The following is a 14,103-nucleotide window of genomic DNA, read 5'->3' as shown; positions in this document are numbered from 1 at the left end:
GACATGTACAATTCCCAACCGTGAATTTACTTACCGACCACATGTCTAAAGGAGACAAGAATCTAGAAGCTTTTGGTTTCTAGATTGGACTAGAAAGCTCTCAAGATGGATCGATATTACCACTTTTTATGTTAGACATTATGAAAACGCAATTCTTGGTATCACCTTGGTCTGCCTTTTCATGCTTGCCTGCAGGCCATGAGTCGTTAAATGCGATAGAAGAGGTTAACCTGACTCTTTATGGGGATAAGTACGAGGAAAGCAATAATGCCGGCCATAAAAAGGGGAGCGAGGCATGCAAGAAACGGAAATCCTTGCAGAGAGTGCCATTTTAGAAATCTGCACGGTATAATTGGGCTGACCTCTCTGACAGTGGAAAGGTGAAACATGATCTCACTCTTGTGTTTCCTCTGTGCACTTTTTTTTTTTGAAATTTGATTCTTGTCTTGCAATTTTACCCTGCAATTATTGGACAAGATCTTTCTCTTGAGCCAGTTAAAAAGAGTTCTCCAGAAGTCGTTTTAACATATCATGCGCATTTATTTATTTTTGGTCTGGTCTTATCCAATATCTATTTTATAAGCCACCGTGTGCTATGTACTGTGCTTAGGCCGTGCAACCCTACGACTCCCTTCCTCACATCCACTCCCCAGCCGGGCCAGCCCCCCAAAAAAGGTGAGAAATTGAACTCCCCATCTCGCCCTTTTTCAGTGGGAAGGGTGGCCACCGGGCAACACTAATACCTTTTGCAGCCAAATAGAGGTTTTAGGTGATTGGCATGAAGAGAAATCATGTAGATGAAAGCTCTGGTGGTTAATTTTGGAAGCAAATCAGTATAGATGGCCACATTTACTGACCTTCCTTTTGTTGATGTGCACCCCTGCAGTTAAAGGATTGATGGTAGTGGAGTTGAAATTCTACTTGACTGTGCACGATCTGCCCGTCTCTGGGAAGAAATAGGCTTTGATCAGAGGATATTGACTTGCATGGGGAAGTGAACTGATAATGTAATTACTGCAAGGTTTTTGTATTGCTTAATTTTGACTGTTGATAGCTGCCATAAAACTCCCAAGAATGCTGAAGTCCAACTGCAGCATCCAAACGGTGTCAATTGAATCTTAGATGACAAGCTCCAGTGTCAAATGAATGGTCTCTGTGACACACCTTGCACTTATTTAATGAGATGTGTTAAGTTACTTTATTAAGTTTCATTTATTATCAGAGTTTTATTTCCTTTTTTATTTACATAAGGATATTATTGTTATATACAATTTATATTCAATATAAATACAATGGGTGTAGGGTTTCTGTGATTACAGAAAATATAGCCCTCTCTTTCTTTCTTTTGCGTTCTCTTTCTCCTCCTCTCTATTTCTTCTCTCTTCCTTCTTTCTCTCTTTCTACTTGCTGCGGGTTCTCTAATCAGTTTTGTGACAAGATGATTGCGTCATAAGGAAGCATAGCGTTACATCTAAGTAGTTATCATGAAATGTGGATCTCAAAGCCATGTTTTAATCTATTTCTCCTTTGTACGGAGCGACATATTACCCTTGTTAAAGAACTGCCTGCTCTCCCTAGAAAACAAGGAGAGCTGAGCTTGTAGCGATTGTTCTGCAGCTTCTGTTAATTGTAAACCATACGGGTTCAGTGTCCTGACACATGCTTAGAGAGTACAAAACTCATGCTTTTATGCCCATTGAACCTAAGTATATACAACAATAGCGCTTAATACATGATCTTAGCATATTATGTTGCTCCAGCAATAGATAATTTAGCAGTAGGTCCAAGAAGTTCCAAGTTGAGTTCAACACCACGACAATAAGTTTTAAATGTAGCGGGATACAAATTCCATCATGTAGAGCCACTATGCAACTAAGATAAATAAAGGACATCAAATGCTAAAAGGCCATGACCAACAATATTACTTGTCAAGAAATGACGGGCACAAAGCTTAATGCGGTCGATGGTAAGAGTAGACGGCGTAAAAAGTCTGGATGAAGGTAAGCAGCAAGAGGACAGTGGCGACAGTGCTTAAATGTTTGCGGATAAGGTTGTTCCACCAGAGGCGGTACATGCTCTCGTAGTACGGCTTGCAATAATCATTAACCTCCTTGATTTCGTTGGACAAGTAGTTCCAATCAAAATCGTAAACGATCTCTCTGCACAGCTGTTTCAATAGGTCCGCCACTTCCCCGTGGCCTCCAAAGACGTGACTGACGATCCCGTGCGAGTGGAGAATCCGAATGTCCTCCCAGCTATTGACCAAAGCGTCCCAGAACAAGAAGTAATTCGTGAAGAAGGGCTTGGCTTTGCTGTGGCACTGTTCGTAGGCAACGAAATTCAGAAAGACACGGATGGTATTGTCGTTGATGGACAACTGAGGGACCAGTAGGGTGCCGTCAGCAAAGCCGATGTCCAGTAAGTCGTCGCCCTTCCGTTCCAGGAATTGCATGCCCGCCTCTTGGAGCCGCAGGGCGAAGTGTTCTAATTGCCTTTCTTGGACAAGGGGGTTCATACTGTCATTGGGATTCAGCTGCGACCCCGTGTCCTTATTGTTCTTCTTTTTCACCAATTGGAGGAAGGTGGAGCGGAAAACAGCGAGCAGATGAGCGTTGGGTTTTGTGGTGTTCGACTTGTAGGCAGCTTTCTTTCGGGGTAACAGTGGGTTGAAGAAAGTGACCGCGAGTGTTTCCAGCGACTCAGCTTGTTGATCATCGTTGTTGTTGGTCAGCTCGAATACTTTCTTGAGAACGAACAAAGGTAGTTGGTTCTCGAGCATCAGAAGTTCGCGTTGAAGGGTTCTTAGCATCCAGTGGGTGGTGAAAATCGGATCCGCCACATTTGCCTCCCCAGTGGACTGCGAGCAAAATAATCTATGATTTTTAAGCCAAACTAACAGGAGTTGGACCAATATGTGTGCGCTAGATGATGCGTAGCTTGAATACTCGCCAATCGTAAGGATTAATCAAGTCGTGGCGACATGAACAGAGAAATATTATGAGGACTCTAGGATCTTGCTTTACTTTGTATCTCAACGGTCTTCCAAATGCCTTTGTTCCTATGCTCTTGATAACTTGTTTAACCCAAATGCATAATTTAGCATTCTTATGATCTAGACTTTAGCTTCTAAGAGTATCTATTTTGATTTTTCAAGGGTAGACGAGACGTAAATGGCTCAATTAATTTACTCGAAAACTTAAATTCAAAAAAGTTAGACCGATGAATGAAGAACATAATCTATTATTTAAATACCGTTCTACCTTGGTGCGGACATGATTGTTATAGAGGCGCAATAGTTCGACCACGAAGCAACCGTCAACAACCATCATCCACACGAAGTCTTTGCTATGAATTTGATCAAACTTCTCTGAATAACAGGCCCTCGTTTTTGTCTCCAATTTCTGCATGGCTTTCACAAGGGCATCCAAAAGCACCATTTTCGCCATCCGACCACGATTGCTCTTATCTTCACATTCGGGGACATCAGACTCTCTCTTCCGCTCAGTCAACGACGACAAATCTCCATCACTTTTCCTTCGCCCTAACCGACCACCATTGATGCCGTCTTCACGTTCACGGTCATCAGACTCTCTCTTGCCCTTGGTCAACGTCAACGGATCTCCATCACTTTTCCGCCGCTCTAACTTTCCTCCCAGAAGGCGCTCCAGAAACCGCATCTTGTGCTCTTCCATCACCCGCAGCCTCTCTTTTCTGTCCCAATAATGGAAGGGACCGATGGATATCATTGTGGGCTGGAATGCGTTCTTGTAAACTTCACACAAGTTGTTAGGGACTCGGTAGATGGTCCAAGACCTACCCGAATTGCAAGTGTGCCCTTCGTCGAGGGACTTGGTGATATCGATGACCCACTCATTATTGGAATACTGGTCTCGTCCTTCTTGTTCTTCGGATTTTTCTTCATTTCTTGAGTGCCTCTTGGGGCGATGAGATCCTAAATTTCTGAGTTTGCTACCAGATTTTCCCTTGCTATTGTTGCCACGACCCATTGTTAACAAAAAAAAAAACCCAAAAGAAACAGATAAATTCCAGGTAGAATCAAGGATTGTGAATGAGATGGAACTTTGGTTCACGAAGACACCATGCAAGTGTTTGAGTCTTCATATAAGTCTTTTGAAACTTCGATCTTGTTTGATACGCAACGTTAGGAACACGGGTCGTCGTCGTCGTCATGGTCAATAGTTATCTAGCTCAGCAATGCAATAATGCAAGCCCATCAAAATCACTGACTCGGAGTATCAAACGTATATAGACCAAACACTATTCTGGTCGGTAGGGTATATACGCGATTATCGATTCAAACTTCAGTGAGATGAAAAGGAATATCCAGGAATCATCATCGCTTCAGTGGACCCCATACGATGTAATGATGCATTGGGCCTTTTATCGAAGAAAAGTGGTGGAGGAGAAGATGAAAATATTTGTCATTTTGCTCTCCTCTTTTTCGATTATTGTACTTGATGCTTCTCCCTTCAACACCTCAAGCTCTTGTGAGCAGAAAAACGATGACGGATTAGAGTTAAACAATTGCCAACATCTTGCGGGGATCTTTCGACGAGGATTTATCAATCGTTATAAAGGGAGAATCCTAGCCAGGACCAGCTCTATTTGGAAAAAGGGCATGAATATTTAAATAGGTCTTCTGTAGAAAGGTTAAATTATCTTGATGGCGTCATTATTCTTTAGCGCTCAACCGATACTCATCCACTGCTCCATTTCTTGGCCCTTTCTACACTCCCCGCCCCCCTCTCTATGCTTCCACTCGGAAACTTGCATCGAACTTAATGAGACGAGACTGGCTCTAAACCGTTAATCACATGAATCCTATATGATGCTCATATAATTGACAATGGAGGCGATGGATCCAAATTCACACACAAGTATTTTTCTAATTACTTTAGTCAATAGTGAAACGAACAATATTTCGCTTCTTTTCAGTCAAGAGACGTAATTTTTGTGTTTATTACGTGACAAGTTTTTGTAAGTTCACTCGAGCATCACTAGCTCCCTGATATTTATTTAAATGTTTGGTTTTTGCCTTTGAAATTATAATTAGAGTGCACTTTAAGTCACTATTTAAAAATTATCAATCTTAATAAGAGTGACTTACCTACTTCTTCTTACTGAATTACTAATTAATATTGGATTACCAACCCTCATTAGAGTTACCCAATAAAGGCGCAAATAAAACTATTTAATTTCTCTATTTTTCTATTATTTGTATACTTGAGAATAGGTTTTGAACATAAATCAATTTGGTAACGCAATTTTTTTCCTATTTCTAGGACAAATTATTAGCCCAAAAATAGGGTTGAGATAGAAATGAAAAGTAAAAATTTTATATTTTTCTATTTCTAAAACAGAATTAAGAATTATTCGCCTTTCTTTGCTAACGGCCACCCACCCTCCGCCCTCGCCTGGGAGGGAGAATTTTTGTATCATTGTCAAATGAATTTGTATTTTACAAATAATTTTTTTATCATTATCAAATGTGTATTTTTACTCAAAAAGTAGTCCAAAGAATAAAATTTTAAAAAATCTATTTTTAGCCAGAAATAGGACCTAGGAATAGAATAATTATCATTTTTGTCCTAATTTTCTCTTTTACAACTATAGATTATTTTTATCTTTTACCATCTTTTACTATTTTTTTAATTCAGTCTTAAATTTACCAGAAATTACTAACTTAAGTAACTTATAGTTGAGCGCTCGGTCAAGTAAACGTGTGTGGTTTTTTTTTTCAGGGTGGGGGGCGTGAGGTCGGGGGTGGTTTCCCATGCATGCATCCCGTTACCAAAGAGAATAGAAACAAATAACTACTATGAATCTAACAAACATGCGTGTTGACTTCACCCACATGTTACCAATAAGACAAAAAAATCTAACTACTGCGAATTTAACTTATCTGCGAGCTGAGTTGAACCACCAAAAATTGTGTTTCTCGAAACCCTATCTAAAAGACATGACTACATGTTGTACATCAAAAAATTGCTACATCTATGGTAGAATTCTATGTTCCATGCCTATAAAGTAGAGGATCTTTCCCCGTGTTGGTAGATTTTAATTTCTGTTAGTCAGTAACAAAAAAATTATTTTTGAAAAAGTGATAACAACAACTTTTTCGAATGTCTTATCGATAACTTAACAACATTTTTATAAAATTACGAACTATGAAGTATTTGTGTCCAAGGTTGGTGATCTCATCATGTTGTTCCCTTTGTTTTCTTTTGTCCTGAGATTTCTTGTCCATTTCTAATTCATTGGCATTAGCTTTCCTCACAATTCAACAACAGCATGTTACTGCTGGCACTCACTTTCTTTGCTTTGCACAGATCCTTGTTATGGCTCAACCTGCTATTTAGACTTTTCATGCGAGACGCATATTCACTTCTCTGTCAACTGTCAAATGCTTAAGATGTATGCTTTGGTCATTGTTTCAGTCTTTATTTAGGATAGATCTTTTCCCACGCGATGCACATTTAGAAACTTTCCTTTCATCGAGAAACTTTTTGCCTTGGCGATGTTGAAGTTGATTTATGACGTTTCGTCGTACTTGGCAATATTTAGTAGAGCAATAATGTAGCTGGACCTTTTGAGATTCCGTTGAATATGGCAGCTTTAATTATTGGGGTCTCTGTTTATAGTGATAATTATGAGGCGAGCAATAACGGGTCATAAACGGGTGAGGCAAGGTGTCCGAGAAACAAAAAGCCCTTGCACATAGCGTCGTCCAGAGATATGCACTGTATAAATGGGCTGATAGCGCAGGAAGATGAAACATAATCTCACTCCTTTGTGTTTCCCCTGCGATTTTTTATTTTATTTTTATTTCTCTGATATATATCGTTTGAATATTTTGTTTATTTATTTATTAAGAAAGTGGCTTTTGTAACCAAATAGAGATTTCAGGTGATTTGCTTGAGGAGATTACATGAAAGCCCTCGAGTGGAATCTTCTCTTCTTACTGCTCCTTTGAGCTGTGCTTTCTTTTTGTTGTTCGCTTGGGTGCTATTATGGAAGACATTGAGTCAACGTGATCAATTACAGGTGTAGCCCTTTATTGGCATATGAATAAGGCGAGGACGAGACCCCCTGAGCAAGGTTTTTTTTTTTCTTTATAACATTGAAGAGGAAGTGTTTGATATTGCTTAAACTTAGACACTTATAGCTGCAATATGTAAGAAGCAAAAACGCAATCCCAAAATCTCCATAATTAAAATCAAGAATACATATAAACAAGTAAATAGATTTAATGCACCCTTACACACGTCAGGAATGCACATGGACTCCAAGAATGTCCCAATCAGAGCTTGAATGCACCCTTACGCACGTCTGGAGTGTGTGGTGCGTGAAGCGCATACACAGGCTAGTCGAAGTCGATTTGAACCGGCAATCCAATCGATTTGACCCATCAACATCTAGTCTGATTGGTTAGCCAATCAACAACTCGTCTGATTGATCAATGCTCAATCTGATCGATTGACTAATCCCATCAATGGAAAACTGAGTTAGGCAAGTCAACAGGCTATGGGCATCTAATTATTAACTTGAAGCATATATTTTGAGTATATGTCTTGTTACACATAAAAAAAGGTTAATTATAAAGACAAGACAAATGTGAAATCATTGGAACCATAAAGATATTCTCTGGTTATACAGGTTTTTGTGACACTTAAGATAAAAGAAAAAGAACTAACAAAATCACCGCCTTGGTGGCTGAGATGGTTTGGGGGAAGGGGGAGTTCGAATCCCCTCACGGTCACTTGGGGTCTTAAGTGGGATGCCAGGGGTGGTGGGTCCTCCCGCTTACGTGTCCCCCCAGGTTTACTCGTCGGCTGCTGGTTCGGGGTTCCTGGGTCACAAAAAAAAAAAAAAAAAAAGGACTAACAAATGGGATCTCTTTATGAAAGGTATTATCCATATGCCACACTATCATATTAAATCTATATAAATAAAGTTAAAACACTCATGATCATGGAAGATTTTGTGTGTATACATACAGTTACCATTATGATTCGATGTTTAAGACTTTATGGGATAGAAATGACTATTAAGAGACCAAGGCGCGCACATATAGTATAATTTCAATTAATATAATCCAAATTGGATAATGTAAGAGTTTTCTTAATATGAGTAACATTAATTAATATTATAAGGTGAGACAAAAGGTTTTTACTAATATGGGGCTAATTAGTGTCAACTAAGTTAAGTATGATCCGTAATAAGAGGGTCTAGTTGAAAATTCTATAAATAGTGTTTAAGTCTCTTATCTACCATACTATCACATATCCCTTCCATGAATAATATACAATCACCTCATTTGGAAGTATAACAATGCATTATAACATGAGACATTCCAACATTATATGAAACTGATATTTCTCAAATTTAATCAAGTGTGCTACTTTGACGGTCACAACTCAATTGAATCCTTAAAAAATTTTCATACTAGGATATAAACTTTATTTCTTACAAACACCATATACACATGATTTTAACTTTAGCGACTAAGGCAATTTGTTACTAAAATCACTTATCATGCTAATTACACTACTTTATTTATTGATACAAGTTAAACTTTATGCATATTATCAATGAATCATACTCTACTTAACATCTATGTGATGATATGCATGTGAACTTGCACTTGTATTTCCAAAATTATAGAATAATACAGAAAAATATGCAAAAAAATCCTTAAAATACCCCAAAAAAACACGCATATTTAAGGTTTCATACTTATTTTCATATCTATAAAATTATCAAAAATAAAAAATAAATATACCAAATTGTAAAGTATCTTCATATGAGCACATGGACTCCAAGAACACCCTAATCAGAGCTCGAATGCGCCCATACACGCATCTAGAGTGAGCGGCGCGTGAAGCGCATGTGCAAGCTAGCCTAGGCTGATCTAAACTAGTGGTCCGATCAGTTCAACCATTCAACACTCGATTCGAGTGGTTAGCTAGTCAATGATCAGTCCGATCGGTCAACACTCAATCCGACCAATTGACTAGTCTAGTTAATGGAGAATTGGGTTGAGCAGGTCAATGAGTCGAACTTAGGTCAGGTCAATGGGCTGGTCAACGATGAACCGAGTTAAGTCAACGGGTTGGGTCAGGGTCAACAGGTTGGGTTGAACCCTAGTGAACTTGTGCCTATGAAGCACGCACTGGCAGTGTCCCGCGTGGGAGGGCGCATGGCGATGAGTGTTCGACGCATGCTAACTCTCGACGGCGCAGGGCTGCACGTGAGGGGCACATGCGGCCTATCTTGGCAATGTGCTGGCCATGGTTTTGCTCATGTCAACGAGCTCGTTTCGTTTTTGTAATAAAAATCAATTCTTATTAAACAAAAAATCATGAAAAAGGGCAAGAAATGACACGCGAATTCCTGGAGTGCTATAACTTGGCACAAGAGAACACTTAAGTGTCATAACTTACGAAAATGACACTTAAGTGTCAAAATCGGAGTGAAAATGATCACATAAGTGTCACTCTGGCCAAAACGTTGACATATCAATTTTCCGACAAAGCGAGTGCAAAACGATGCCGTTTTGCATGCTAATATGACCAAATAATACAAAAACGGCGTCGTTTTGGGCTGGCATGGTAAAAAAATAATATAAAATTTAATTTAATTTAATTTAAAATTAAATTTAGTTAAAATATTTTAAAAATAATATTTTAATATTAAAAAATTAAAAATTTTATTTGAAAAGGGGGGAGGCGGCTAAGGGCTCAATCCTCGGCCTGCCACTTTGCCACCTTCCCGTCGTAGCTAGGAAGGGCCGGCAACGAAGGGAGGAGGGTCGGTCGGAGTTGCCGGGCCCTGGCTAAGGGCCAGCGACCTCGGCCAACCGGCAACGAGGGCTCACAAGCCCTTGCCCCAGATCGGGGTGAGGGTTGGCGAGTCGCCCTGGCTAAGGGCCGCCGACCCTCGTCATATCTGGGCGAGGGCGACCCTTACTTAGATCTATGGTGAGTGGCAGGGCTCGTGACCCTCGCCTAGATCGACAAGGGTCGGCGGCCCTCGCTGGCCGGCCAAGGGCCACCGCCCGGGGGCCCCAACGAGGGGTGGCCCTTGGCTCGGCCGGGCGAGGTTGCCGACCTTCGTCGGATCTGGCTCGGGCTACAATTGTCCCCACGATTTGGGGCGAGGGCTTGCAAGCCCTCACCGCCAATCGGGCCGGGGTCGCTAGCCCCTAGCTAGGGCCCAACGACCCCGGCTGACCGTCCCCCTCCGTCGCCGACCTTTCCCAGCGACAATGGCTCGGCCGCCTCTCCCCTTCCCCCTTTTTTTATTTTTAAATTAAATTTAATTATTTTTATATTATTTTTTTACCACATCAGCCAAAACGACGCCATTTTGCATTATTTTGCCACGTTAGCATACAAAACGGCGTCGTTTTGCACTCGCTTCGTCGAAAAATTGACACGTCAACGTTTTAGCCGGATTTTGGTCGAAGTGGCACTTAAGTGATTCGTTTTTCTTCGAATGTGGCATTTAAGTGTTACTTTCATAAGTTATGGTACTTAATTGTCCCTTTATGCCAAATTATAGCGCTTAAAGCGTTCTTATGCCGGCAAGAAACTATGTGTTCGAGTTCTAGGCTATAACTGCTTTGATACCACATGTAAGACACGAAAACGTAAATCCAAGATCTTAATAACTAGAATCAAGAACGCATATAAATAAACAGGGAGATTTTACGCACTTGATTTGGGCCATCATTCTTGATGTAGAATAGCGACGATCCAAACTCAAGAACTTCTCCTCATTTGTGAGGATAATTGTGTGTGTTAAGGTTAAATGAGAGGCTTGACCACTATTTATAGAGTTTCTAATCAGATTCTCTCATTATGGTTAGGCTTAACTCGTCCCATACTAACCAGTCCCATATTAGATTAATTAAAAAATCTTTTATCTAATCTTAGACTAATCTCATACAAATAATAAATTATAATATCAATTAATGTAATTCACATTAGAAAAATCCTTACACAATAGACTCCCAAGAATGCTAAAGTCCAATTGTAATATCAAATGCTATCAGGGAAAAATCAGATGGCATTCATGATGACAAGCTCCTTCTTGCATTTATATAGATTACGTAGCTTCTGATCAATAGAAATTGATTCTCTAGTAGAGCAGGCGGATGGATGTGATACACCTTGCACTTATTTAATGGGATGATTGGCCTTAAATCTATGTAGTTATCATTAACTGTGAAGCTCCAAATCATGTTTATCCGTTTCTCCTATGTACAGTAACAAATTTTTACCTTTGCCAAAGTTTGGCCTGCCTCTCCCTTAAAACAAGGAGCTTTAAGTTTGTAGTAATTCTTCCGCAGCTTCTGCTAAACGTATACAATATGCTTTCAATGTCCCAACCACTGCTTAGAGAATCCCAATGATATTATTCATGCCCATTGAACCAAATTATGTACCACATAGCGTTTAATACACGATCCTCGCCTATTTTATTGCTCAGACATTATATATCTTAGTTGATAGATCCAAAAAGTTCCAAATTGGATTGGACACTAAAACTATCTGAAATTTTTCAGACATAGCGACGATTATCAAGTAAAGCCACCACGCAGCCAAGGCAAACAAATGCAGGACACCAAATGCTAAAAAGCCATAGCCAAAAACACGTCATGTCATATAGAATGACAGGCACACAGCTTTACTACGGCTGATAGTAAGGGTACACGGTGTAAAACGTCTGGAGGGTCGTCAGCAGCAAGAGGACAATGGCGGCAAAGAGAGAGAGGCATGTCCATGGACTGCTGAAACGTTCGCGGATGAGGTTTCTCCACCAGACGCTGTACTTGCTTTCGTAGTACTGCTCGCAATAATCATTCACCTCCCTGGTTTCGTCGTACAAGGAGCCCAAATCAAGATCGTAGATGACCTCTCGACACCTCATAAACAGTGCCGCCACGTTCTTTTCGCTTCCCAGGTGATTGATGATCCTGTGCTTGCGGAAAATCTGAATGTCCCCGGGGCTATTGACGAAACTGTCCCAGAACATGAAGTAATTTGTGAAGAAGGGCTCAGGGTGTTCGACACTCATTTCGTATGCAATGAAATTCAAAAGGAGAGAGATGCTGTGGTGGTTGATGTACAACGGAGGGACCCGTAGAGTGCCGTGACCGAACTCAATGTCCAGTAAGTCATGGCCCTTCCACTTCTTGAATTGTACCCTCGCCTCTTGGAGCTCCGTTGCGAAGTGTAGGACGAGGCCCCTCATACTGCCATTGGAATACAACCGCGATTGGACTCCATTCTTTCCCTTCTTGTGGACTTTCTCGCTCACCGATTTGAGGAAGGTAGATCGGAAAACCTCAAGCAGATGAGCCTTGGGTTTTTTGGTGTCCAACTTAGAGGCGGCATTGTGTCCAGGTAACAGGGGGTCGAAGAAGGTGACTGCGAGGACTTCCAGCGGCACAGCTTGTTGATCGGTGTTTTTTTTTTTTATCAGCTCGTACAGTTTCTCGAGGACAAAGAAAGGTAGTTGGTTCTCAAGCAATAGAAGGTCGCGTCAAAGGCTTGTTAGAATCACGGGTTTGGTGAAAATCGGATCATCCTCAATTGCCTCCACAATGGACTGCGAGCAAACGCGATCAATGAATTAAGCGAAGACTAACAGAAGTTAGATCAATGCCCTAATTTAGCACGCATTCTCAGCTTCTAATGGAATAGTCTTTTGGATTGGTTGGTTTGAAAGATAGACAAGAAGCTGTAGATAGACCGCAATTAATTTCTTCAAAAAAGTCAAGCTGATAAATGAAGGACGCTGCTTCCTACCTTGGTGTGGAAAAGGTCGTAGTAAAGGCGCAATAGTTCGACCACGAAGCAACCATCGATGACCATCATCTCCACAAAGTCGTCATTGTTGTAGGAGCCGTCGCGTAGGTACTCCAAACTCTCTGAATAACAGGCCCTCATTTTCTGCGCCAATATCAGCATGGCTTCCACTAGGTCATCCAAACGCACGGCTTTCGCCATCCAGCCACCATCATCATCTTCTTCACGTTCACGGTCATTGGACACTCTTTCCCCCTCGGTCGTCCTCGACACATCTCCATCGCTTCTCGACCGCTCCAACTCTTCGCATCAGGAGCGATCCGTATCATGACCTGCAGTTGATGATAGGTCTCCCGACTTCTGAAGGGACCAATTCGTATCATTTCGGGATCGAATGCGTTATCGTGAACTTCACGCCAGTTTCGAGGGACCGAGTGGATGGTCCACGAACTCTTCGCATCAGGAGCGATCCCCCGGTCGAGGCGCTTCTTGATTTGGATTACGCACTCTGCAGACCGAGGCTTGTTATTATCTTCTCGATCCATCGTGGAAAGAATATAAGCCCAAAAGAAACAAATAAATTCTAGGCGGAATCGAGCTTTATGTATGAGTCGAGATGGGACTTCAATTATCGAAGACCCGCGTGCAAGCGTTTAAGACATTATATTATTAGTGGAGTTTTCACTTCAGAGAATGGCTGTTAAGGTAAGGGTGCGTTTGGCTGCACCTATTTCTGCATTCCTGGAACAGAAATTTCTGTTTTTGTTCTGGAACAAAAAGGAACAGCAACGCGTTGGGTGCGTTTCTGTTCCTTTTTGTTCTTTTGTTCCAAGGAACAAAAAACAAAACAAGAAACACAAATTTTGTGTTTCTTGTTTACAAACACAATTGAGGAACAAAAAGGAACAAAATTGTGTTCTCTGCTGCGACCCTCTCCTCCCCGCAGCGTCTCCACCGTCGTCTTCTCCGGCGCCTCCCACTCTCCGGCGCCAACAGCTGCCTCTGTCTCGAGACCATCCGGCTTCTCCACCGTCGTCCTCTCCAGCACTGACAGCCGCTGCAAGCGTCTCCACCTGTGAGCGGGTGACGTAGGCCGGGTCGCGGGTCGGCCGGGCGGCGACGGCGGCTGCGGTGCGGGGGCTCGGCCGTGGGGTCTCGAGCAGCGGACGTCTACGACGAGCGGCGAGGGACGGCCGGTCGAGTCGTGGGCCGGCGCGGGGTCGACGATCGAGCGGATCTCGAAGTCGTGGGTCACGGCGCGGTGAGA

General features: G+C 41.7%; 3 protein-coding genes across 3 annotated transcripts in view; 1 reads left to right on the top strand and 2 right to left on the bottom strand.

The window, feature by feature from the left end:
- Positions 1-14,103, top strand: part of LOC104450074 (ATP-dependent DNA helicase 2 subunit KU70) — a 32,964-nt gene that overhangs the window by 1,644 nt on the left and 17,217 nt on the right. The window lies entirely within an intron of this gene.
- On the bottom strand, positions 1,764-4,081 carry LOC104452056 (UPF0481 protein At3g47200). Its single transcript, XM_010066589.3, has 2 exons — positions 3,261-4,081; positions 1,764-2,857 (listed from the first exon to the last, which is right to left on the bottom strand). The coding sequence occupies exons 1-2, from the start codon at positions 4,005-4,007 to the stop codon at positions 1,952-1,954; spliced, it is 1,653 nt and encodes a 550-aa protein (XP_010064891.1). The 5' UTR covers positions 4,008-4,081; the 3' UTR covers positions 1,764-1,951.
- LOC104452055 lies at positions 12,502-13,015 on the bottom strand. Its single transcript, XM_039315791.1, has 2 exons — positions 12,837-13,015; positions 12,502-12,636 (listed from the first exon to the last, which is right to left on the bottom strand). Exons 1-2 carry the CDS (start codon positions 12,996-12,998, stop codon positions 12,571-12,573), a joined length of 228 nt encoding a protein of 75 aa, XP_039171725.1. The 5' UTR covers positions 12,999-13,015; the 3' UTR covers positions 12,502-12,570.

This window comes from Eucalyptus grandis, chromosome 6 (genome assembly GCF_016545825.1).
Source record: "Eucalyptus grandis isolate ANBG69807.140 chromosome 6, ASM1654582v1, whole genome shotgun sequence".
NCBI lineage: Eukaryota > Viridiplantae > Streptophyta > Magnoliopsida > Myrtales > Myrtaceae > Eucalyptus > Eucalyptus grandis.
This window is presented reverse-complemented; position numbering and strand designations above follow the sequence as displayed.